We start from the raw sequence: 26,739 nt of genomic DNA, 5'->3' as shown, positions 1-26,739 counted from the left end.
GCAGAGATCGGCAGTGACTGTATAACTCTGATCTATTGTGAACAGCCTGTGTGTACTATATGTACCAACACATGGCGGAGATTGGCAGTGACTGTATAACTCTGATTTATTGTGAACAGCCTGTGTGTACTATATGTACCAACACATGGCGGAGATTGGCAGTGACTGTATAACTCTGATCTATTGTGAACAGCCTGTGTGTACTGTATGTACAAACACATGGCGGAGATTGGCAGTGACTGTATAACTCTGATCTATTGTGAACAGCCTGTGTGTACTGTATGTACAAACACATGGCGGAGATTGGCAGTGACTGTATAATTCTAGTCTATTGCGAACTGCCTGTGTGTGTTGTATGTACAAGACTGGCAGATATTGTCAGTGACTGTATAACTCTGGTCTATTGTGAGAAACTTATGTATGTTATATGTACATGTACACAGTGGTGAGTTACAGGAACTGTATAAACTTGCAGTGTTTGAGGCACAGGTGAGTTACTATGACTGTACCAGGAGTGTTTAAGTTTGTGTAAAAATCTATTTATACAACAAGCCTAATTCAGTAACATTTCTATATTGGAATAGTTTGATTTTAGTTTTAACTGGTTCCATTGTGGATTCGAGAGATGCTGCTGAGGTGATGTCCTGGGAGCTAGCCCAGGTGTTGGCAAACTACACCAAGCAGAAGTGCTTCAGGAGTTTAGAAGAATGAGAGGAGATCTCATTGAAACATATAAGATTCTGAGGGAGCTTGACAGGTTAAATGCTGAGAGGCTGTTTCCCTGGCTCGAGAGTCTAGAACTAGGGGGCATAGTCTCAGGATAAGGGGTCGGCCATTTAAGACTGAGATGAGGAGGAATTTCTTCACCCAGAGGGTTGTGAATCTTTGGAATTCTCTAACCCAGAGGGCTGTGGATGCTCAGTCGTTGAGTATATTCAAGGCTGAGATGAACAGATTAAGGGAATCGAGGGATATGGGGATCGGGCGGGAAAGTGGAGTTGAGGTCGAAGATCAGCCATGATCTTATCGAATGGCGCAGCAGGCTGGAGGGGCCGAATGTCCTACTTTTCCTATTTCTTATGTTCAAGCGTGCTGTATAAAGCTCACAGTGTGGTGAACCTTTGATAGCACTGGGACCGTCATGCTGGTTTGTGTAGCTTCCAGTTAAACCCTAGATCAGATCTACCAGTCTGTTTCTGCATCAAGCTGCTTTGACCTTGCAGCTGCACAAGGCATGTAACAGCATGAACTCAAAGCTGGCAGCCCGTCTTTGGTTCTTTTTTATCGTAAATGAAGACCTCACATCAACTTATTTTAATTTACAAAACCATCGACTTCAATCAGAAGCCTTCATAAAAATCACAGTTCGAGACTTGTCACAAGAACGCAGTGCAAGACGCTCTGACCTACGCAGGTGTTAACCTCTGAGGCCCCAACTTATATTACATAATCAGAAATTATATTGTACACCTTGATCTGCAGCCGGAAGCTTCATTAGTTGTAAATAGAAGCTGTGCAGTTGGAAGCTGCCCAGTAGCCAGTCTACTCCACCTGTGAGGATGACCTGCTAACTCCAGGGGGGAGCTTTGACAATCATGTGAAATATACTGAGTATCGCGCTATCGAGACTTCACCTGTAGCTGGGGGTTGGCTCTACGAATGTTGGCAGCCCTCTGATCTCTCCCTACTGCCTCCCCGGCTGAGATTGGGTAACTCAGCCCAGGCTGGGTCCTTGTGCTCTGTGTATAGTTTGCTGCTACACTGGGTGGTGCCATCACCCATCGTTATCGGGGAGTAGTTGAAACTGTTCGGCATTTAATTTCAGCACTAGAAAGACAAACAGTGGCTCAAACCCAGAGTCTATTTCAGATCTGGCCTGGTTCCAATGCCTATCAATCATTAGTGCACAGTCTCACCACAATCACAATTCATATGGTTATACAGCTCACAGCTATACCATGCATGTGTACAACCCCACTGGCATCTCTCCTCCACTTTTCCCCTCCCTCCTTTGCTCGGCCCCCCCCCCCCCCCCGGTTACCTTTCCTATCACCGACATTAAGCTAACCGGTCTGTAGTTCCCTGAACTTGTTTTATCTATTTTAAATATAGGAATCACATTAGCTGCATACCAGTCCTTTGGCACTATTCTCTTTTCTAATGAAGTTTTATATATATGTAATAGTGCCTCTGCTATCTCCTCCCTAAGCTCATGTAATATGTGTAAATACAATCCATCCGGACCAGGGGTTTTATCATCTCTAAGTTTGATTAGTTTATCAATTATCTCCCCCCTTTCTATCTCAAATGTCTTTAAACCTTCTTTGATCTCCTCTTCTAATGTCATGCCCACCTTGTTAGTCTCCTTGGGGCAGACTGAGGCAAAGTAACTATTCATCATTGCTGCCATTTCGCTGTCATTATCTGTTTATCTTGTTCATCCCTTAGTGGCCCTATCCCTATCCTAATTTTTCTTTTGTTATTTGTGTGTCTGTAGAATACTTTTACTATTCCTTTTTATATTCCATCATAATTTAATTTCATAGTTCCTCTTTGCTTTTTTAATTGTTTTTTTGACTTCTTTCCTAACCTCTTCCTATTCCCTTTTGTCATCCTCTCCATATTATCTATGTACTTAGAGTATGCCTTTTTTAAGTTTCAATTTTATCCTTACCTCTTTATTCATCCATGGCATTTCATTATTATTAAAACCCAAGTTTGGTGTCTCCTAATCCCTACTTTCTGATTTATCTCACCTTTTCTCATTCTCTTTCAACCTTGGTGCAGTCCTGTTCTGAGAGTTTTGGCCCTTCACCTCAGTCTTCCTCACACTGGATTGTCGCATTGAGAGTGTTATGCAAGTAATTTTATGTATTTATAAACATGGATTAGCGATGGTGTGTTGAATGGGACACATTGACGCTTACAGTTAAAATGAGAAGTAAGCATCACTGATACAGTCTATAAAGTGCGATGTTTGCCTGTAAAGCGGCCACTGGAGTGTTTAATGGTGTGAAGTGCTCAGACAGAGTCCTGGCATGTTGAGGCTCTGTATAGTAGTACTGATAAAGGTTCTGCCATTTCACGGTGCTTGCACAGGCATCCCCCATTGACAATTTACAGCTCATGATTTCACACTCTCCGTTATTACAGTTTCACAGGGCCCACGGTAATATTTGACCCCTGGATATGTGAGCGGACACACTTTGTATCCCCTCATGCCCAATCGGAGCTGTTCCTTGCATTTTTTTTTAAAGTGCTGACAGTGTTGTGCACTGGGCTCTCTTCCACCTACACTATGTAGCAGCCTTTTTTGGAAAGTTGCTTGTACTAACAGGAAGTGCCTGTCCACTGTACTGGAGCAGGAGCTGGCTATTCATGGAAAGATCCTGAGCCTACGGTCGCTCCCATTGACACACCTGTGAGCTTTGGGCCAAGTCAGCAATTAGCACATCCTGAGGTTAAATCCAAACCAAACTACAATTGTGAGTCGAAGTGATTGAACAAGCTCATTTAGAAATGCTGTTGCCTAGCGACCCTGATTCAGCATCCGCTTGCCAATGATTGTGGGGCTGGTGCCCTCTGTCTCTTCCATCGGAGAGATTTTTTAACCCTGTGTGTACCTTGCACTATCTGTAACAAACATCCAACATCTCATTTTACATCAGGGAGCATGTCTGGAAGGGTGTGATTGGAATTGTTCTGTTTCTGAACCTGGCAAGTCTGTTGTTAGTAATTTCACTTGTTATTTTCTAATTATCTAGAAGGTAATCCTGGTTTAAACAGTACATGATTTAACCAACACTTAGAATACCACACTATGAGGAAACATCTACCAGGAGTAAGTAGTACCTGTAAGGGGTCAATACATATAATAACATCAGTGAGAACTAGTGCCAGTGACTGTTGTATTGTTAGTAACAATCCCAGGCCCAATCCACTGTCTTGGATGTGTAATAACACTTTCAGTGAAGCTCCTCGACTCATATTTACAGCCATGTCAGTACAGATCTAGTGTTTGTTCATAGACGAGTAGGAGTTTGATTGCTCCCATGGAATCGTACCCCAGCTAGAGTCGGCACCTTCACGAGAGATGGAAATAAAGGGTGATCCAGGGAGGTGAGGGTGGGGGGTAGGCGGAGAAACAAGTGCCATACAGTATCAGAGCAGAAAATGTGACAAAAGAAAGAATTTGCATTTATCCAGCACCTTTCGCAACCTCAGGACATCCCAAAGCTCTTTACAATCAATGAAATACTTTTTGAAGTCTAGTCACTGTTGTAATGTAGGAAATGCAGCAGCCAAAAAGCATTCAAGTTCTCAGCCGACACACAGACTTCACACTGCCCACATGAGGCAGAAACCCACAGCCTGATACTGATGCCTGGATTGATCCTTATGCTGTGTACAGCAGGAAGAACCAGCTACAGCCAGACAGTGCATAAACAAGAAGCTGCTCGGTCCTGGCACCTTCAGGTCGGTGCCATTTTAGTGATGTTAGTTGAGGGATAAATATTAGGGAGGACACCGGGGAGAGCTCCCCTGCTCTTCTAAGAAATAGTAGCATGGGGTCTTTTACACCCACCTGAGAGGGCAGATGGGACCTTGGTTTAACATCTCATCTGAAAGACTGCACCTCCGACAGTGCAGCACTCCCTCAGTACTGACCTGGGAGAGTCAGCCTGGATTATGTGCTCAAGTCTCGAGTGGGGCTTAAACCCACGACCTTCTGACTCGGGAGAGAGTGCTACCATTAAGTCACGGCTGAGACATAACCTTGTCTGCTCAAGACCTTGGGATGCAGAATAAAGTAGACCCTTGGCAGATACAAGTTCCAGCAAAGTCAACAAATAGGGTTACTGGGAAATATATAATGAATAAATGAGTGCCTGGGCTTCGTCACAGGAATCGAGACGAGTCCATAACCGTTCATGTCCTACAATTCTCTGTCTCCAATCATGATCAAGGCCATTCACAGATTCTAAGTGGAAGGGATCATCATAATTTTACTGAGAAGAGTAACCATTATGACTAGGACGTTGGGCTCTCTGTTACGAGGAGAGACTCCGAGCTAAACTGTGTTTTATCTGCTGGAGAATTCAAGCCTGGATACATGACCCAGGTCGACAAAATGGTGACGGGCACATATGATTTAGGTGGAAGCAGGCCGTTTGACTTGCACGGTGAGCACAGAACTTGAGGACATGGGTTTAAAATGAACAAGTCTTAACGAGCCTGGAGATTAGAGGACGTATTCCGCCACAGAGTGAGTGTTGAATGGACTCCGAGCAGCAGCTGGTGCTGAGGGAACCAATTCACCGCATAAATGTAATTGGGAACCAGAGTGGAACTCGGACAGACTGAGGCGATGTGAAGCTCCACGGATCAGGTGATGCTGGGGGGAGGGGATGTTATCAAGGGATTGGCAAACTACATTTGAATAGTAGGTGGAAGGATGGATAAATAATTGATGAAAGAGGAAGGGCACCACCAGGGTCAAACCAGACTCGGAAGAGATATTGGCTAAAGGTATCCGGTGTTGTCACGAGAATTTCAGTGAAGTCTAAGTGGGGGGAGTGTGGAATCTTCGTACTGTACCCACTTACACTGTGGAAAAATATCCCGCATTAAAATGATAGAGACTGTCATTCCAAACTGGTGTCTGGAGAGAGCACTCAGTACTGATGGGTACAGGTCTGTCACTGTGTAACACTGCGGTACAGTACTGGTGGGTACAGGTCTGTCACTATAACACTGGGGTACAATACTGGCGGGTACAGTTCTGTCACTGTAACACTGGGGGTACAGTTCTAGTGGGTACAAGTCTGTCACTGTAACACTGCGGTGCAGTACTAGTGGGTACAGGTCTGTCACTGTGTACCACTGCGGTGCAGTCCTAGTGGTTACAGGTCTGCCACTGTGTAACACTGTGGGGCAGTACTAGCGGGTACAGGTCTGTCACTATAACAGTGGTACAGTGCTGGTGGGTACAGGTCTGTCACTGTGTAACAATGGGATACAGTACTAGTGGGTACAGGTCTGTCACTAACACTGGGGTACCGTACTGGTGGGTACAGGTCTGCCACTGTAAAGCACGGGTACAGTATGGTGGGTACAGTACTGGTGGGTACAGGTCTGTCACTATAACACTGGGGTACAATACTGGCGGGTACAGTTCTGTCACTGTGTAACACTGGGGGTACAGTTCTAGTGGGTACAGGTCTGTCACTGTGCAACACTAGGGTACAGTACTAGTGGGTACAGGTCTGTCACTGTGCAACACTGCGGTGCAGTCCTAGTGGGTACAGGTCTGTCACTGTGTAACACTGCGGTGCAGTCCTAGTGGTTACAGGTCTGCCACTGTGTAACACTGTGGGGCAGTCCTAGTGGGTACAGGTCTGCCACTGTGTAACACTGCGGTGCAGTCCTAGTGGGTACAGGTCTGCCACTGTGTAACACTGCGGGGCAGTACTAGCGGGTACAGGTCTGTCACTATAACAGTGGTACAGTGCTGGTGGGTACAGGTCTGTCACTGTGTAACAATGGGATACAGTACTAGTGGGTACAGGTCTGTCACTAACACTGGGGTACAGTACTGGTGGGTACAGGTCTGCCACTGTAAAGCACGGGTACAGTACTGGTGGGTACAGGTCTGTCACTGTGTAACGGGTACAGTACTAGTCACTACAGGTCTGTCACTAATGGGTACAGTACTGGCGGGTACAAGTCTGTCACTAACGGTACAGTACTAGTGGGTACAGGTCTGTCACTATAACAGTGGTACAGTGCTGGTGGGTACAGGTCTGTCACTGTGTATCAATGGGATACAGTACAAGTGGGTACAGGTCTGTCACTGTGTAACACTGCGGTGCAGCCCTAGTGGGTACAGGTCTGTCACTGTGTAACACTGCGGTGCAGTCCTAGTGGGTACAGGTCTGTCACTGTGTAACACTGCAGTGCAGTCCTAGTGGGTACAGGTCTGCCACTGTGTAACACTGCGGTGCAGTCCTAGTGGGTACAGGTCTGCCACTGTGTAACACTGCGGGGCAGTACTAGCGGGTACAGGTCTGCCACTGTGTAACACTGCGGGGAAGTACTAGCGGGTACAGGTCTGTCACTATAACAGTGGTACAGTGCTGGTGGGTACAGGTCTGTCACTGTGTAACAATGGGATGCAGTACTAGTGGGTACAGGTCTGTCACTAACACTGGGGTACAGTACTGGTGGGTACAGGTCTGCCACTGTAAAGCACGGGTACAGTACTGGTGGATACAGTACTGGTGGGTACAGGTCTGTCACTAATGGGTACAGTACAGGTGGGTACAGGTCTGTCACTATAACACTGGGGTACAGTACTGGTGGGTACATGTCTGTCACTATAACACTGGGGTACAGTACTGGTGGGTACAGGTCTGCCACTGTAAAGCACGGGTACAGTACTGGTGGGTACAGGTCTGTCACTATAACGAGTACAGTATTGGTGGGTGCAGATCTGTCACTATAACATGGGTACAGTGCTGGTGGGTACAGGTCTGTCACTATAACATTGGTACAGTACTGGTGGGTACAGGTCTGTCACTGTGTAACGGGTACAGTACTAGTCACTACAGGTCTGTCACTAACGGGTACAGTACTGGCGGGTACAAGTCTGTCACTAACGGTACAGTACTAGTGGATACAGGTCTGTCACTGTAGAACACGGGGTACAGTACTGGTGGGTACAGGTCTGTCACTGTATAGCACTGGAGGTAGGAGCAGTTTGAGATGATGAATTAAGTCTGTCCTTGCAAACTACCGCCCCATCTCCAACCTCCCTTTCTTCTCAAGTCCTTGAATGTGTTGTCGCCTCCTTAATTCGTGCCCATCTTTCCCACAACCCCATGTTTGAACCTCTCTAATCAGGTTTCTGCCCCTGCCACAGCACTGAAACAGCCTTAACATAGTCACAAATGACATCCTACGTGACTATGACCGTGGTGAAGTATCCCTCCTCATCCTTCTTCACCTGTCTACACACTTTCACATGGTTGATCACACCATCCTCCTCCAACACCTCTCCTCCGTTGTCCAGCTGGTTGGGACTGCCTCATCTGTTTCCATTCTTATCTATCCAGTCGTAGTCAGAGCATCACCAGCAATGGCTTCTCTTCCCGCTCCCGTTACCTCTGGAGTCCCCCAAGAATCGATCCTTGGCTCCCTCCCATCTTTCTAATCTACATGCTGCCCCTCGGCGACATCATCCGAAAACACAATGTCAGATTCCACCTGTACGCTGACAGCGCCCAGCTCTACCTCACCACCACCTCCCTCGACCCCTCCACTGTCTCTGATTTGTCACACTGCTTTTCCAAAATGAATGAACAGAAATTTCCTCCAATTAAATATTGGGAAGACCAAAGCCATTGCCTTCGGCCCTCGCCACAAACTCTGTTCCCTAGCCACCGATTCCATTCCTTTCCCTGGCCACTGTCTGAGGCTGAACCAAATTGTCCGCAACCTCAGCGTCCTATTTGACCCGGAGATGAGCTACAGACCACATAATCCTCTCCATCACAAAGACCACCTACTTCCACCTCCGTAACATCACCTGTCTCTACCCTTGCCTCAGCTCATCTGCTGCTGAAACCCTCATCCATGCCTTTGTTACCTCCACACTCATCCATTCCAGTGGTCTCATGGCTGGCCTCCCATCTTCCACCTTCTGCTGCCCGTATCCTAACTCGCACCAAATCCCGTTCTCCCATCACCCCGTGCTCACTGAACTACATTGGCTCTTGGCCTAGCAATGCCTCAGATTTAAAATTCTCATCCTTGTGTCCAAATCACTCCATGGCCTTGCCCCTCCCTATCTCTCTAACCTCCTACCGGGCCAACAGCCCTCTAAGATCTCTACATTCCTCCAATTCTGACATCTCCGATTACCTTCGCTCCATTGGCAGCCATGCCTTCAGCTGCCTCGGCCCTAAGATCTGGAATTCCCTCCCTAAACTTCTCTGCCTCTCCTCCTTTAAGACACTTCTTAAAACCTACCTTTTTGACCAAGCTTTTGATCACCTGTCCTATCATCTCCTTATGTGGTTCGGTGTCAAATTTTGTCAGATGACGCTGCTGTGAAGCACCTTGGGACGTTTTTATTATGTTATAGGCACTATATAAATGCAGGTTGTTATTTAAAGACACCAGGCTCTGGAGCCTACAGCTAACAGGTGATTTTTTTTTCCTGTTTCTGTGAATAGGTACCAAGATAGTAAATAAACATGGTGACATCATTGTTGAATACAGAAAGTCTAACTTTATATGGTTATTAAGAGTTATGCGATGACATCAGTCTGAACAGCCCTGTGTGCATTGTCACAGTGGAAAAGAATGGATGTAATTACTTCAGGTTTTACATAAACCAGTATCAGAACAAGGCGTTACTGTTAAACAGATCTCTTTGTTACATTTCCTATCCCAAGTGTGGGAATCTAGCCAGCAACATAATGGGACCAGTGCTTACATAGAAAGCTTCTAGTAAAATCGGACTTGATTTGCTCACTCAGCTTGCCTCACATTACAGGGACTCTTACAGCACCCTGACCTATAGAAATAAACTTCACTCCTGCACACTTCCTGAGAAAAATAAAATCTTTCTCACAATACGTAATCACATCCGACCTGGCGATCTGCAGGGCCACTTTCAGGAGGTGAATGCTCAGCAGTTACTGCACCTCACTGGGAGTGACAGGAGGTGACTGCTCAGCAGTTACTGCACCTCACTGGGAGTGACAGGAGGTGACTGCTCAGCAGTTACTGCACCTCACTGGGAGTGACAGGAGGTGACTGCTCAGCAGTTACTGCACCTCACTGGGAGTGACAGGAGTTAGCACAGTGCAGTGTGTGGTGAGGGGGCGTCTGGGGTAACGGAGCGCAGTGTGCGGTGAGGGGGCGTCTGGGGTAACGGAGCGCAGTGTGTGGTGAGGGGGCGTCTGGGGTAACGGAGCGCAGTGTGTGGTGAGGGGGCGTCTGGGGTAACGGAGCGCAGTGTGCGGTGAGGGGGCGTCTGGGGTAACGGAGCGCAGTGTGCGGTGAGGGGGCGTCTGGGGTAACGGAGCGCAGTGTGCGGTGAGGGGGCGTCTGGGGTAACGGAGCGCAGTGTGTGGTGAGGGGGCGTCTGGGGTAACGGAGCGCAGTGTGCGGTGAGGGGGCGTCTGGGGTAACGGAGCGCAGTGTGTGGTGAGGGGGCGTCTGGGGTAACGGAGCGCAGTGTGCGGTGAGGGGGCGTCTGGGGTAACGGAGCGCAGTGTGCGGTGAGGGGGCGTCTGGGGTAACGGAGCGCAGTGTGCGGTGAGGGGGCGTCTGGGGTAACGGAGCGCAGTGTGCGGTGAGGGGGCGTCTGGGGTAACGGAGCGCAGTGTGCGGTGAGGGGGCGTCTGGGGTAACGGAGCACAGTGTGTGGTGAGGGGGCGTCTGGGGTAACTGAGCACAGTGTGTGGTGAGGGGGCGTCTGGGGTAACTGAGCACAGTGTGTGGTGAGGGGGCGTCTGGGGTAACGGAGCGCAGTGTGTGGTGAGGGGGCGTCTGGGGTAACTGAGCACAGTGTGTGGTGAAGGGGCGTCTGGGGTAACGGAGCGCAGTGTGCGGTGAGGGGGCGTCTGGGGTAACGGAGCACAGTGTGCGGTGAGGGGGCGTCTGGGGTAACGGAGCACAGTGTGTGGTGAGGGGGCGTCTGGGGTAACTGAGCACAGTGTGCGGTGAGGGGGCGTCTGGGGTAACGGAGCGCAGTGTGCGGTGAGGGGGCGTCTGGGGTAACGGAGCGCAGTGTGTGGTGAGGGGGCGTCTGGAGTAACGGAGCGCAGTGTGTGGTGAGGGGGCGTCTGGGGTAACTGAGCGCAGTGTGCGGTGAGGGGGCGTCTGGGGTAACTGAGCACAGTGTGTGGTGAGGGGGCGTCTGGGGTAACGGAGCGCAGTGTGTGGTGAGGGGGCGTCTGGGGTAACTGAGCACAGTGTGCGGTGAGGGGGCGTCTGGGGTAACTGAGCACAGTGTGTGGTGAGGGGGCGTCTGGGGTAACTGAGCACAGTGTGCGGTGAGGGGGCGTCTGGGGTAACGGAGCACAGTGTGTGGTGAGGGGGCGTCTGGGGTAACACAGCGCAGTGAGGGGGCGTCTGGGGTAACGGAGCGCAGTGTGCGGTGAGGGGGCGTCTGGGGTAACGGAGCGCAGTGTGCGGTGAGGGGGCGTCTGGGGTAACGGAGTGCAGTGTGCGGTGAGGGGGCGTCTGGGGTAACGGAGTGCAGTGTGCGGTGAGGGGGCGTCTGGGGTAACGGAGTGCGGTGAGGGGGCGTCTGGGGTAACGGAGCGCAGTGTGCGGTGAGGGGGCGTCTGGGGTAACGGAGCACAGTGTGCGGTGAGGGGGCGTCTGGGGTAACGGAGCGCAGTGTGCGGTGAGGGGGCGTCTGGGGTAACGGAGCGCAGTGTGCGGTGAGGGGGCGTCTGGGGTAACGGAGCGCAGTGTGCGGTGAGGGGGCGTCTGGGGTAACGGAGCGCAGTGTGCGGTGAGGGGGCGTCTGGGGTAACTGAGCACAGTGTGTGGTGAGGGGGCGTCTGGGGTAACGGAGCGCAGTGTGCGGTGAGGGGGCGTCTGGGGTAACAGTGTGTGGTGAAGATATCCCCCAGGTGAGGTGGAACACATGGGGTGAGACGTTGGGCAGCACTCACGATACTCTCTGGAAACAAAATGCCTGAGGATAAGTGCACAGCAAGAGCTTGCAATAGTGCTCCTGGAGTTGAAAGGACACCTCCTCATCTCATTGTAGAGCTGGTTTGGTGCTCGCTGTCTGAGCTGAGTGATGGGTGTATCGTGAGGCAGCCAACTGAAGGTATGGCTTCCGCTTGTTTCAGAAGGAGGCATGGGAAGAGGTCCCAAATTGATGTGACGGGTTGTTCTAGTACTTTGAATTGATCAGAAAAGGGGAGAACAAGCAGTTTTTAGCAATAGCCCTGCATCCTAATCTTGGGTAGAAGAGTGGGGATGACTGTCGTTATCTTGGGTACAGTATTTACTTCACAAAGAAATGCATGCTTCTAATCACCTCCACACCACTGCTGTGAGTAAGTTGACTGCCTCTGAGCTCAGCTCCCAGAAGAGGTTGCTATGGCGTTGGGATAAATTCCCTTCTATTTCTGCAGTGTCTTAATGGCTTAGTTCCTAGTCGAACTAACAAACTTACATTTATATTGCGTCTTTCACGACCTCAGGACGTCCAAAAGCACTTTACTGCTAATGATGTACTTTTGAAGTGTACTCACGTTGTAGTGTAGGAAACGTGGCAGCGAATTTGGGCACAGCAAGGTCCCACAAACAGCAATGTGATAATGACAAGATAATCTGTTTCAGTGAAGTTGGTTGAGGGATAAATACTGGCCAGGACACCGGGGAGAACTCCCCTGCTCATCTTCGATTAGTATCATGGGATCTTTTATCAAAACCTGAGAGGGCAGAGGGGGCCTCAGTTTAACATCTCGTCCGAAAGTCAATCACACAGCGAAAGGAGGTGATCTCCAGAAACCAGCACTGTGATTGGTAAAACATATATTTCTGAAAGTATATAAACATTTCTTCAATCTAATGCTGTTTGATCTCGTTGATTATGTTGCACACTGTGTCCCTCCATTCACTGACCGCTTATTCTCTGTTGCATGGTTTAACCATTCGCCCCTGCTGACCCCAAATCATTCATCTAAAAACCTGTCACTGGCACATTGCTGCTCTCCATACTTAAATGCTTAACCAGTGGATCTGTGGGGAGGATGCAGGGATCATTGATGGGCCTGTGGGGAGGGTGCGGTGATCATTGATGGGCCTGTGGGGAGGGTGCGGGGAGCATTGACGGGCCTGTGGGGAGGGTGCGGGGAGCATTGGCGGGCCTGCGGGGAGCATTGGCGGGCCTGCGGGGAGCATTGGCGGGCCTGCGGGGAGCATTGGCGGGCCTGCGGGGGAGGGTGCGGGGAGCATCGGCGGGCGCGCGGGGAGCATCGGCGGGCGCGCGGGGAGCATCGGCGGGCGCGCGGGGAGCATCGGCGGGCGCGCGGGGAGCATCGGCGGGCGCGCGGGGAGCATCGGCGGGCGCGCAGGGAGCATCGGCGGGCGCGCGGGGAGCATCGGCGGGCGCGCGGGGAGCATCGGCGGGCCTGCGGGGAGGGCGCGGGGAGCATCGGCGGGCCTGCGGGGAGGACGCGGGGAGCATTGGTGGGCTTGCTACAGCAACTGACTGGTTCTCAAACTTAGGGATTCGTGAAATTAGAAATGCTCCCAGGGAATACAGCAGATAGATGGGCTGCCTGGAACTGTTAGTGTGTAATGAGGGTCTTCACCTCTACAACTGAGTCCATTCTGTGCTTGGACACTTCCTGGTGCATTCGCCCTGGATCCTGTTGACATTCACTGTCAAGGTTCGCACGTGAAGAATGGAGGAAATCGGACACGGGATGGACAAGTGAATTGTAATCTTTTTGAATTTGGGAATTGGATCCAATCATTTTGCTTGTGATGGAAGCGAGCTGAGATAGGAAGGCTGTGTTCTCTTCCATTCCTAGATAGAATGGTGGACAGAAGATGGCAGGTTATATTCGGAGCCTTGAAATACTCCATGAACACGAGCCTGGCAGCTGATTTTAAAGTGGAGCTGCTGCAGTCCTCCAACACCTGATTGTTTAAACTTTCAGACTGGTTCGAGTCAACCAAAAGGGATCCTGTCTCTTTAAACTGACTATGAATTATTCAGGTTGATGCTGTGTTGGGCGAGCAAGTGAGCAGAGGATCTGGTTCAAGTTGCTGCTGGAAGTGCAATGTCAGCTTGTGTCAAAACATAGCAACAATCTGGAAAATCAGCAATTAAAGGGAAGCATCAGCTGGTGTGCAGCCAGCTCCCATTAGGCAGGTGTGTGCTCGCAAACAAAAGAGGTGGAGTGGCTTTAGCTTAGCAAGAGCACTTCAGCAAGGGGGAGGGGGGGAGGGGGGGAGGCAGTGGAGCACAGGCCTGGGCAGGATCACTCAGTAAACAGGCTCCAGCTGCAGCTATTGGCCAGGAGTCCACTCGGCTTGATCAGCGCCATGGCAACGTGCCCAATGTGCTCAGGAATCAGCATCAATCTTCCGGCCAGTCCACCCCCCCACCAAGAGGTTGTATGAACAGGATCGAGCCCATGTATTTATAATGTGACTGCCAACTGCTGTGGGTGCAATGCGTGCTGAGAGAAGCATCAAATCATTGCTAAACCATGCACCCATTATCACTCGGGCAGAGGTACAATGTACAAGGGAAGGAAGTTAGCCACCTCGGTGAACTAACGGCAAACGGAATAACCAGGCCACCGGGGTGTATCGTGCAGGCTTATAGGGCAATCTGTTTTACCAAATGCAGATAGGACCAGCGATATTTCCTGATCGGTTGACACCAAACTAGAACTGTGTGGGAGTGCATCAGGATTGCAGGGGGATTAATAAAAAAAAACAGATTACAGATGATTACTCTAATGAGCTCAACATGGGAGCTGTAGGGCAGGAGTTCCACTATTGAAGCCCATGGTGAGCATGATCATGTACTAGTGAAACCCCCATGGTGAGCACAGTACTGTACGACTGAGATTCCCATTGTGAGCACAGTGGTATGCTACGATGACTTGCATTTATATAGCACCCTTAACATAGTAAAACATCCCAAAGTGCTTCACAGGAGTGTAATCCGACAAAATTTGACACCGAGCCACATAGAGATATTTGGACAGGTGATTAAAGAAATGGATATTAAGCAGCGTCTTTTTTAATTCATTCATGGGAAGTGGGCGTCGCTGGCAAGGCCAGCATTTATTGCCCATCCCTAATTGCCCTTGAGAAGGTGGTGGTGAGTCGCCAACTTGAACCGCTGCAGTCCGTGCGGTGAAGGTTCTCCCACAGTGCTGTTAGGAAGGGAGTTCCAGGATTTTGACCCAGCGACAATGAAGGAACGGTGATATATTTCCAAGTCAGGATGGTGTGTGACTTGGAGGGGAACGTGCAGGAGTAGGGCTGGAGGAGGTTACTAGTGAAAGCCATACCCTACAGCTCCACGTTCCCATGCGCCTGCTGCCCTTGTCCTTCTAGGTGGTAGAGGTCGCGGGTTTGGGAGATGCTGTCGAAGAAGCCTTGGCGAGTTGCTGCAGTGCATCCTGTGGATGGTACACACTGCAGCCACAGTGCGCCGGTTGTGAAGGGAGTGAATGTTTAGGGTGGTGGATGGGGTGCCAATCAAGCGGGCTGCTTTGTCCTGGATGGTGTCGAGTTTCTTGAGTGTTGTTGGAGCTGCACTCATCCAGGCAAGTGGAGAGTATTCCAGCACACTCCTGACTTGTGCCTTTAGATGATGGAAAGGCTTTGGGGAGTCAGGAGGTGAGTCAATCGCAGCAGAATACCCAGTCTCTGATCTGCTTTTGTAGCCACAATATTTATATGGCTGGTCCAATTAAGTTTCTGGTCAATGGTGACTCCCAGGATGTTGATGGTGGAGGATTCGGCGATGGTAATGCCGTTGAATGTCAAGGGGAGGTGGTTAGACTCTTTCTTGTTGGAGATGGTCATTGTCTGGCACTTGTCTTAAAGGAGGAAAGAGAGGTGGAGAGATTTAGGGAGGGAATTGGAGGAACGCGGAAATCTTGGAAGGTTGTAGGGCTGGAGGAGGTTACTCGTGAAAGCCCTACTCTACAGCTCCATGGTGAACACAATAGTGCACAGTCCCCACAGCTTATAGCAGGTGTGTTCGTGCAAACGCCCATTATAAGCGATGGCCGGTACAATGCCTGAAAAAAGTTTATTTTTGTTTCTCCCTGTAACTCCCCGATTTCCAGCCTCTTCAATGGGAGCAGATCAGATGTTGGCGAGACGCTTTCCCATCTGCGACGGTGACTGGATATGACCGGATAAAAAATGTGGAAATGTCAACTTTGCAAGAAGAACAAACCTTTATTCTTCATGTAAAAAATATAGAACGTGTTCTGAGTGTATTCAGTGTAAACGGACCTGTATCCACCCCAGCCTTATTCCTGAGAGCCCTTGCTGTTTCTCCACAGGGCAAAGGTGGGTCGGGGGTGGGGGGGGGCATGGATAAGATTCACTCTGCACCAGCACTGTCAAAGGACTTATTTGCCTGCATTGCAGGAAAATGAGGAAAGGTGCGTGGTGCAGATTATGGGATCCACATCCCCTTTTCGGCAAACAATAAATAATTTTGTGTGAAGAATCCCGCAATTAATGGTATCTTCCCCATGTCCTCCCCTTCTCTTGGGAAGGTGCTTACCTGTTCTGGCATACAGTTCCATAGGCACCAGCAGCCCTGTGGTCCTTCATCATGTGTGAGCGTTCACATGCCATGGGGTGAACGTCACAGCTGGTCACCTGATGACCACACACCCGCACTTTGCAGCGAGAGTCCCCGGATTGTGATTAGGGGCGGATTCACCACCCGCACCCCCCCACCCCCCCCCCGCCCCAGCTTTATTGCCCCAGTGCCACTATAGCTGAGATCAGCTGACAGCACAGACTGGGGCTCAATCCCCAGTCTGCACGACTCAGCACACCACTGGGTTGTGGGGCATTCCGTCTTTGTCACAGTAAATAGGAATGGAAACTGGCCCGAGGTTCTTGTGCACTGTCCGTCCATTTTGTCTCGGATACCATTGTGCTTTTTTTTCAGCACCAAATGCACTTGCAGATTTCCAGTTACACAATCGTAATGACTTATAGCATCTGTGAAAGGGATTTCCTGTCAATGACTCGATGTTGACTGTTATGATGGAGAAACACAGTTGCATTGGTGATGCACAATATTTCAAACAGAAACCGGGGGTGGGTGGAAATTCAACTGAGTTCATTCAAATAACAAAAAGGAGGAGGGGGTTGAGGAGATTCTCTTCATTCCCCGCCCCTCAGAAAATACTTGACCCTTTGGTGTTACAGTGACTCCTAGCAGTTCAGGAATGATGTCACTTCTGAGATGAAAGCATTATACATTTCACAAGCAGCACAGGACGTTCAGACCTGACTAAGAAAACAAACGGGTTTGGGAGTGGACCCTGTCACGGGATTGTTCTGCCTGTTTTAAGCACCGTTTAACACTGCCTGGCTGAGTTATTGCGGGTAGCCAAAGAGCAGTTAACCCTTAGACTGCCAACAGCTCCAGTGAATTGACCATCTCCCTGGGTTGGCTGATTTCAGCTCCTGCGGTGCAGTGCAAAAAAAGGACTAACTTAACATTAACAACTGCTGCACTATCAAGCTGCTTCAGTACCCATAAAACTTTTCCAACATAATACAATATTTCATTCACACCTGCCTTCTCACTTCATCAATCCAATTTCCCTCTATTCTCTCATTTCCCATTCTATGTCCTATTTTAATTCAAACTTTTTAATTTTGCCTGTTTTCTCTCAAAGCCACCATCCACTATACTTTCCAACCATTCTCTGCAACAAAGTTGGCCATACTACCTTTTATTTATCATGTTATTGCTTCACCTCCCCTCCCCTCCTTCCCGACCTTCCCCCACTGCATTCTGGAGCTGAGCACAAGGCTAAAAATTCTGTAATTCTATTGCCTGCAAATTGCCTAGAGAGGCTGTTTGTTGCAGCCAGTTGAAAGCCAGGATTTCGAAGATTATGTTAAGATTATACAAGTGGTCGTGTGGAAAGGACTGTGCCGGGTTATTGTAGTCAGCAGCAGCACCCGGAGCCCAATTCTCCGAGCAAGTAAACCTGCCCATGTGCATAAGGGTTAATTCTACAGCATTTGCACAATGGTTCTGTACAGTCCAGCTGTTGTAAGCTATTTTGGCTGCAGGTTTTTAGCAGGTTTGTTAGGCATGACTTAAATAGGCACGACCAAGTTCAACCAAGGGTGCTTGCATTCTTCAACATTGAGGTTAGCAGTGTGTGTGTGCACAATCCATTCTTCAAAGGCTCTTGATTGTTATTACTTTTGCAAATGCCACACTCTCAGTTAGATCATTCTGTTACAGGTTCCATTCTGTTAGGTTAGGCTAATATACAGCTGTGACTCCCCTTTGCTTCCCCAGGTTAATCACCAGCTGTGACTCCCCTTTGCTTCCCCAGGTTAATGTACAGTTGTATCTCCCCTTTGCCCCCTGCTTATGTTAATGTACAGTTGTGACCCCCCCCCCCCCATCCTTTACCCCTGACTTAGGTTAATTTACAGCTGCAACGCCCCTCCGCTTCCCCAGGTTAATGTACAGCTGCGATTCTCTTCTACTTCCCCAGGTTAACAGACAGCTGCGATTCTCCTCCGCTTCCCCAGGTTAACAGACAGCTGCGATTCTCCTCCGCTTCCCCAGGTTAACAGACAGCTGTGATTCTCCTCCGCTTCCCCAGGTTAACAGACAGCTGCGATTCTCCTCTACTTCCCCAGGTTAACAGACAGCTGCGATTCTCCTCTACTTCCCCAGGTTAACAGACAGCTGCGATTCTCCTCTACTTCCCCAGGTTAACAGACAGCTGCGATTCTCCTCTACTTCCCCAGGTTAACATACAGCTGCGATTCTCCTCTACTTCCCCAGGTTAACAGACAGCTGCGATTCTCCTCTACTTCCCCAGGTTAACATACAGCTGCGATTCTCCTCTACTTCCCCAGGTTAATGTACGATGATGTGGAGATGCCGGTGATGGACTGGGGTTAACAATTGTAAACAATTTTACAACACCAAGTTATAGTCCAACGATTTTATTTTTAATCCCACAAGCTTTCGGGGGCTTAACCAGGTTAATGTACAGCTGCGATTCTCCTCTACTTCCCCAGGTTAATGTACAGCTGCGATTCTCCTCTACTTCCCCAGGTTAATGTACAATTGTAAACAATTTTACAACACCAAGTTATAGTCCAGCAATTTTATTTTAAATTCACAAGCTTTCGGAGGCTTCCCCCTTCCTCAGGTGAACGATGTGAAGGAAGGGGGAAGCCTCCGAAAGCTTGTGAATTTAAAATAAAATTGCTGGACTATAACTTGGTGTTGTAAAATTGTTTACAATTGTCAACCCCAGTCCATCACCGGCATCTCCACATCAGGTTAATGTACAGCTGCGATTCTCCTCTACTTCCCCAGGTTAATGTACAACTGTGACTCTCCTCTGCTTCCCTAGGCTAATATACAGCTGTGACTCCCCTTTGCTTCCCCAGGTTAATGTACAGTTGTATCTCCCCTTCCCCCCCACTTACGTTAATATACAGCTGTGACTCCCTTTTGCCCCCCACTTACGTTAATATACAGCTGTGACTCCCCTTCCCCCCCACTTACGTTAATATACAGCTGTGACTCCCCTTTGCCCCCCACTTAGGTTAATATACAGCTGTGACTCTCCCTGCCCCACCCCCAGTTTATGTACAGTATTAGTCTGTCTCTCCTGTACTCTCCAGCAGAGGCCTCCCAGTACCAGTGTACCCTGTGACTGTCAATAGTTGTGAATTCTGTTTTCTCTTTACTGATTCCCATTCCTATTGCTGTTCCAGGAATACATGGTTTTCAGACAGCACACTTACATGAGGTTGGATGGCTCCTCAAAAATCTCAGAAAGACGGGACATGGTGGCAGACTTCCAGAGCAGGTATGCGATTGCCATACTGCAACACACAGTCCATCAGCAAGAGAGGCCTGCACCTGTTTTGCAAAAATATGGCAGTGACTTTCAATCCTTCCTTATTTGTTTAACCTTTACACAGAGGGATATTGACCTATCCATGATTTTCCCTTGGTGTTCTGTACGGGGCCCTGTCCCAGGATATGCCCTCAATTTTTACCCATCTTCGACATCACACCTCATTATTGCTCATACCAGGAAAGAGTCAGGTTGGTGTTTGTTGTTGAATTTTGCTCTGGGCTGTAATCCAGGGGCTTATATACAGGTTGAGGTTTGTTTGAGATTAATCGGCACAATTCCTGTAGCTGTTGTTCACCGACTCCAATACCCGCCTCAATCAGACCAACTCTCACTGGCCAGCCTGCCATACAAACCCACCTCAATCCAATCCTCTTCAACCAGGTGCAGCCAGCACTCCATTTATCACCGGGCTTTATCATGGATCTATTCCAAATCCAGCTCCATAGCATCGTGGACTGTTCTGTCAGTTTGGAGCCCTGGGCATGAACAAGATTGCTGGAAGATCAGGGGCTTGTTATTATCTTGGAGTGTGGCCGAGGTAAAATCTTTTAGCTCTGTTCCCTAACTTGCCCCTCACCACCATTCCCTGCTCTCCTTCCCCCCCCCCCCTCCCCTCCCCCCATAAAGGAGCAGTGGGGTCAATTCAGGGAAAGCTGGCTAAATGAACTGAGGGAGGGAAAAGAGTGCCAGCATGAACTGGAGGGAGGAGAGTGGAAAATAATAAACTTAGTAACCGAGTACCTATACATTTCTGCAATTTCTCTGCAAGAAATGAGAGAAAATCTCTGCCATTTTTTCCACACCTGCCACAATTTTCCAGTGACCCTGGGCATGAGTCCCTCCCCCACCCTCCTGATATTCTGAAGCATGCATATGGCATAGAAACTTCAGCTCTGCACCAAAATCCTCAGGAGAACAGCCCCCCACCCCTCACACCACCCTGGGGGAAGAATGCACAGGAATGAATAATGAATGAGAGGAGCCACAATGATGGGAAGTCTCAGGGGGACGCTGGCAGTGTGCGTCATGGTGAGCGGCAGTGTGTTGAAGGAGAGAGGTGGCCTTAGTGTAAACATTATATGTTGAGAGCTCCACTAGATTCCTTGAACCCCCAATGGTGGTCATTATTGACGGCTAATCTGCTCCAGCGCAAGGACCTGAGCTGAATGCTGCGCTTTAGTTTATTTTCCCAGTAGTGTTATGTTGTTTCAGCTGTCTGAGAGAAATCCAGCAGCATGTTTTGCCCAGGCTTAGAGTGGATCAGCGCATTTTCCTCGGCTGTGCCTTTGCTCAGTGCTGGAGTTGGCTGTACTGACAGCTGCTCTCTTGTAGTCCATTAACACTGGAAATTGTGTAATCAGGGCCTGCTCTTAGGGAAATGGTCACAAGGAGGAGAGGAAGGTTCAATTTAACAATGAGCAAAGTACCAGTGTCATTCCGAGATGGTCACACTGAATAAAGAAGCTTTTCCTAATATATTCCTTTAAGTTCACTTTCCATTAACTTCCTCTGACCTTACCTTTGTGCAGACTTTGAAGTGATGTTCTGGGTTTATCTTATCTCTGCTTTCTGATATTGTAGAGCCCTCCTTCGGTCACTGTCCTGTGGATTAAGCTGTCACCAGGCCGACTCCAGCATATGTACATTCCTTCAGAGAGGAAAATGACAGAGTTCCGGTGTACAGGAGCACGGGCTTAAATATAAGTGACAGTTGAGATTTCAGTGGTTGGGACTCTGAACATAGCCGTAATATGTAGGGCATTGCGGAACGGGAGAATATACATTGTCGTACCACTGAGTATGGAGAGTATTCAGTGAGTAATGGGACTGTGCAGGCTGAGTGACAGTCACAGTTGGGTGGTGATAGTCAAGTCGTGAGCTAAACACTTTCCATGCGTAGTCCTGGGTCTTATCAGTGTTTGATGTCGCCATCTGTTCAAGGGTCCAGTGGATGTTCAGCATTCCAACTAAACACACAAGCGGTCTGAAGTGGACAGCCCGTCAGTCTGGTAACGATTGGCTCAGTAACTTTGATATACTGCTACATGCTATTAAAAGTGCATGAGGAACTATCACGAGTGCTGTCACTGGGCTAATTTTATGTTTTAATACCAACTGGTCTACGCCAGTGTTTATGCTCCACACGAGCCTCCTCCCACCTTATTTCATTTCACCCTATCAAGATATCCTTCTATTCCTTTCTCCCTCATGTACTTATCTAACTTCCCCTTAAATGCGTCCATGCAATTCACCTCAACCACGCAATGTGGTAGCGAATTCCACATTCTTACCACAGAATCTAGAGTTGTGCTGCTGGGAGTTTCTCACAGTTGAAGTCGGCACAGTATGAAGGTCTCATACACAGAGTTACACTTCACTGACACACTAGTGACAGCACCGATTATATTTACAGCGCATAATGAAGTCAATTAAGGATAGGACATCGTTATTGCTCCAACTTCTGGACTCCAGAAAATGTGAAAGGGCAATTTGAATCCCGGATCTAACGCCTCACATCCAGCAGACGACCCTCAGCAGACCCCAGCCTCTTGGGACAGTTGTATAAAGGGTCATCCTTTCAGTATTTCACCTACAGCTTATTTTTCTTCCTGCAGAACAGATATCTTTGTCTTCCTTCTCAGCACCAGAGCTGGTGGCCTTGGCATCAACTTGACAGCTGCTGATACGGTGAGAGAGTGGAGTATTTTTAGTTCTCTTTCCCTGGTGTAAAAAGAGTAAATGTTGAAATGTGCAGGGATACGGTTTCAGACTGTAACACACCTGATTTCAGAGTACTTGCCTCAAGCATTAAATAGAAATATTCATTCAATAACCGGTACTGCCTCTTATGTTGGGGTACCTGGATGGCTATCCTGCAATTCCACACCCTCCCTTCCAACTCCATTTCTCACCAATACAAACTATATTCTGGAATGTTCCATTAATGTTGGGTCAGCCTCAACACAGTTCCCACAATACATAATTGTTCCTAAATCATCACTAAATTGATGTTCTCACTCAGTGAGGCTAGAGGCTGCTGAGGTGGGAAACAGAAAATTATTATGCAGGGCTTTCTTCTGAGGTTGGGGCTCAGGAACATTGTTCGGGCAGTTCAGAGGGAGTTTTAATCTGCATCGAAGCCATGCTATACCTGCCTTAGGAGTGTTTGATGAGACAGTGTAGCGGGAACTTTACTCTGTATCTAACCAAAGACGTACCTGCCCTGAGATCTCAGTTTCAGAGCCCCATCCCATCACTGTGAGGGAATCACAGACACAGACCCCCTGTCCCATCACTGGGGGGGAATCACAGACACAGACCTCTGTCGTCACTGTGAGGGGGAATCATAGACACAGACCCTCCGTCCCATCACTGTGAGGGGGAATCACAGACACAGACCCCCCGTCCCATCACTGTGAGGGGGAATCACAGACACAGACCCTCCGTCCCATCACTGTGAGGGGGAATCACAGACACAGACCCTCCGTCCCATCACTGTGAGGGGGAAATCACAGACACAGACCCCCCGTCCCATCACTGTGAGGGGGAATCACAGACACAGACCCCCCCGTCCCATCACTGTGAGGGGGAATCACAGACACAGACGCTCCGTCCCATCACTGTGAGGGGGAATCACAGACACAGACCCCCCCGTCCCATCACTGTGAGGGGGAATCACAGACACAGACCCCCCCGTCCCATCACTGTGAGGGGGAATCACATCCTTGGACCTTGTGGTTTGGTATTCCTGAGGGTAGTCCTTGCGTAAGATATGTAGCCAGGAAATTCCTGAGTAACACTGGTATAGCCCAGTCACTGCTGCAGGAATGGCAATGAACCAAATGCCCTGTCAAGGGCACTGGGCTGTGAACACAACAGAAGGCGGGTGAATGTGTTTGAGTGATAGTTCTCTTAAAGATCGCTTTGTTGCAGGTTATATTTTACGACAATGACTGGAACCCAACTGTGGATCAGCAGGCTATGGATCGAGCTCACAGACTGGGACAGACTAAGCAAGTAACCGTGTATCGGCTCATCTGCAAGGGAACGATCGAGGAGCGAATCCTTCAGCGTGCCAAGGAGAAGAGTGAGGTACAGTAACACGGGCATGCACAGGGCACACTTAGTATCCAGCTCGAGTTCAGTGCTGTTCAAGATCTGGGTACAGATCTCTCCCGTAGAATGGCACATGGTCCAGAGAGCGCTTCTGGGGCAAGAGAATTTTATTCTAAATATGTAATTACACTGAGCCACAATGTGATCTTCAGTACAGCTGAAGCAAGGTGAGGTTGATTGAGATATATAATAACATTACAGAACAATATTCCACAAGGGGAGTTGCTGATCTCAGCCCTGCTTATAGAGTCATTGAGCAGAGACCGTGGACCACCTATAACCAGCAACAGAGCAGTGGGGCTGGGTCCCAGGGCAGTGGGACCCCCGTTAAATTGAATGGAGCTGCTCTGGCTTCACCCCATCAATAAAGTCACGAGAGAGCCAATAAATGGCAGGTCTCCATTGGGGTGGGAAATTTTAAATTCTCGTTAAAACAGAGAGGAGAATGTATCTGGTGGTGTGTTTTAACAGAAGCATTGAACAAGAGGTACTTCCCTTTCACCTGCCTTTTGATTACAGTTTAAATATAGATTGCTGGAGTCATGTTGTGTTTCTCCCTGGCCAACCCAGGGGTTCTCAGACCATTTGCAGTGCCCCAGCGCATTCACCCAGTGAGCCACTGGAGCACCACATCATAAGCCTTAATGAGGTAAAATACGTCTGATTTAGCTGAAATGAATGAGCACCGAGTGCCCTGACCGAAGAAGTGGGGAATAGCTGCAAAACACACAAAGTAACTGGAGAGCGAGTGCTGTATTCCTTTAGCTTGTGAAAGTGCATCATGTCTTGTTTTCCACAGCTTCTTACAGGACTGGTTTGTATTTCACAAACGGAGGGCTGTAGCTTTAATTCCCAGTCTCCGGCACAGGGGGAGCGAAGTGATACTACCGCACGTATAGTGAATCCTGGCAACAGGAAACCGAGCCAGTAATCTGCGACTGAATGATTAAGATGTCTCCATTCTCTGCAGAGGTAGAGGTGTAATGCTCCTGTGGGCAGCTTGTGAAAGATTTACACTGAGGTTGGGCTGTGGGAGGCAGCAGTTTCACATGGTGCGCCATTTCAGTAATGATTAAAGTGCCCATTGTCCCAGTGTTATCTGTTCCCTCTCAGCTTGTAAATGATGCATAGGAGAAACAACTATCTGAAATCGCACAATTCTTGCTTTCCTTCCCTTCCCTTCCCACAGGATTCATTGCACCCTCTCATATACACACCACTTCCTGAATCCATTGGATTTTTAAATTCTATCTTTCAGATGAAATTCAGTTGTGGGATAGAGACAAGCTGTATTGTAATTTTATAGTATCTGGTTTTTGACCATTCAGAGTCCCTTTATTTTACTGGCACCCAGTGTCAGTAACACTCCCTCTACTCTGCTCCAATTCCCACACCAGCCCTCCTGTAACCTCTGAGTGAAACTGACAATCCAGGATTCCCCAGGGACTTGGTTGGGTCTGTTGTAACTCATTTCATGTAGGATCCTTATAGCCAGGAGACATGAGGCTTTCTGGGCTAGATTAGAACTCGGATTGCAGAGGTGAAAGGACACGCCTGCTCCACTGAACCGCCCAGTATTCTTTCACCCTCCTTTATGAATGGATCCAATACCAGTTACTAGGGATATTCCTGTAGGGGAGATTCCCCCCCACTCCACAGTATCACTAATTGAGTCCGAGTACATTACAATCAGCACCAAGTTCTAGTCTTAAAGGGGCACCCCCAGAGATACATAAGATAGTTAACCGTATAGAACAGGTATTTCAAGTTAAACCACGACACAACCCCAAGGAGAGCACAGGTTGGAACCAGTAAAATACAAATTCAGGACTGATGTCAGCAAGTTCTTCACACAGACTGGCCAACACTTGGAGTGAACTGTAGAGTAGGGTAGTAAAGGCACAAACCCTGCCATCATAGGAGCCATTTGGATGGTGTGATGGGGAGACTGTTGGGCTTTTTCTGTGTGGTTGAGTTAGGATGGGCCAAATGACCTTCCTCATTCGTGCCCAACTTACGGTTGGGCTTAACCTCAAAACTGGGGCTTTTTGCTCCCAGTAAGTAAACATTCCAGACACTGGATCCAAATCAAGCTGCAAGGCCTCTGAGATCCAAAGCGCTTTGTGTCAGTGGCCGGTCCTGATAAATGTGACAATTTGAGATCCAGCAAGGATCGCACTGCCCTTCAAGACTCAGGCTGTATGTGGTCATTTTTTTTTTAAACAGATTCAGCGGATGGTCATTTCTGGAGGAAATTTCAAGCCTGACACACTCAAACCAAAGGAGGTGGTCAGTCTGCTGCTGGATGACGAGGAGCTGGAGAAGAAATGTAAGGACTATGGCTCTGGCTCAAATACATCTCTAGATATGAGGCTACAGCGGGTAAATGGAGTTCGGTCACAGATCAAACATGATCTCATTGAATGGCGGAACAGGCTCGAGGGGCTAAATGGCTTACTCCAGTTCCTATTCTTTTCTCCCAGTTTGTTCATGCCTCCTCTCCTGAAGGCACTGGTGCTTCCTGGCATGAAGTTCCATGGACACTAGGCATCCTGTGGCACCTTATCCAAGTAGCTGTTCTTCAAGTTTGAGCCTTGGCAGTGAATGCTGATGGACTGTTTGACTGTGGGGCCATCATAGCTGAACGCATTCCGGTTCTCAGTCGCTCTCGCACACACTCTCACACATACACCCTCTCGCATACACTAATTCTCACTCACACACGTTCTCTCACACTCACTTACACTCTCGCACGCACATTTGCACGCGCACATTCTTGCACACTCTCGCATACCCTCTCACACATACACTCTCTCGCACACACTCTCCATACATGTTCTCACTCACAAACACACACTCACTCACACATTCTCACTCACTCACTCTGACACTCTCGCACACACATTTGCCGCACACAAACTCTCTCACTCTCTCGCACACACTTCAC

At 48.9% G+C, this 26,739-nt stretch overlaps 1 protein-coding gene and 1 long non-coding RNA gene across 4 annotated transcripts in view; one reads left to right on the top strand and one right to left on the bottom strand.

The window, feature by feature from the left end:
• The window catches only part of LOC137326244 (uncharacterized), a 35,789-nt gene extending 13,444 nt beyond the window's left edge, over positions 1-22,345 (bottom strand). The window contains exons 1-3 of one of the 2 annotated variants that reach the window (XR_010964147.1): positions 21,968-22,345; positions 21,196-21,369; positions 19,558-19,675 (exon numbers count right to left, since the gene is read on the bottom strand). This is a non-coding gene — a long non-coding RNA (uncharacterized lncRNA). Of the gene's footprint in view, positions 1-19,557; positions 19,676-21,195; positions 21,522-21,967 lie in introns of those variants that run through there. The other variant, XR_010964146.1, reaches the window with a different exon arrangement.
• The window catches only part of ino80 (INO80 complex ATPase subunit), a 216,394-nt gene that overhangs the window by 172,347 nt on the left and 17,308 nt on the right, over positions 1-26,739 (top strand). For both annotated transcript variants that reach the window (XM_067991159.1, XM_067991158.1), the window contains exons 28-31: positions 19,528-19,622; positions 22,292-22,364; positions 23,610-23,768; positions 26,019-26,121. In XM_067991159.1, coding sequence (XP_067847260.1) covers positions 19,528-19,622; positions 22,292-22,364; positions 23,610-23,768; positions 26,019-26,121 — 430 coding nt within the window. The remainder of the gene's footprint in view (positions 1-19,527; positions 19,623-22,291; positions 22,365-23,609; positions 23,769-26,018; positions 26,122-26,739) is intronic.

Source organism: Heptranchias perlo, chromosome 10 (genome assembly GCF_035084215.1).
Source record: "Heptranchias perlo isolate sHepPer1 chromosome 10, sHepPer1.hap1, whole genome shotgun sequence".
Taxonomy (NCBI): domain Eukaryota; kingdom Metazoa; phylum Chordata; class Chondrichthyes; order Hexanchiformes; family Hexanchidae; genus Heptranchias; species Heptranchias perlo.
This window is presented reverse-complemented; position numbering and strand designations above follow the sequence as displayed.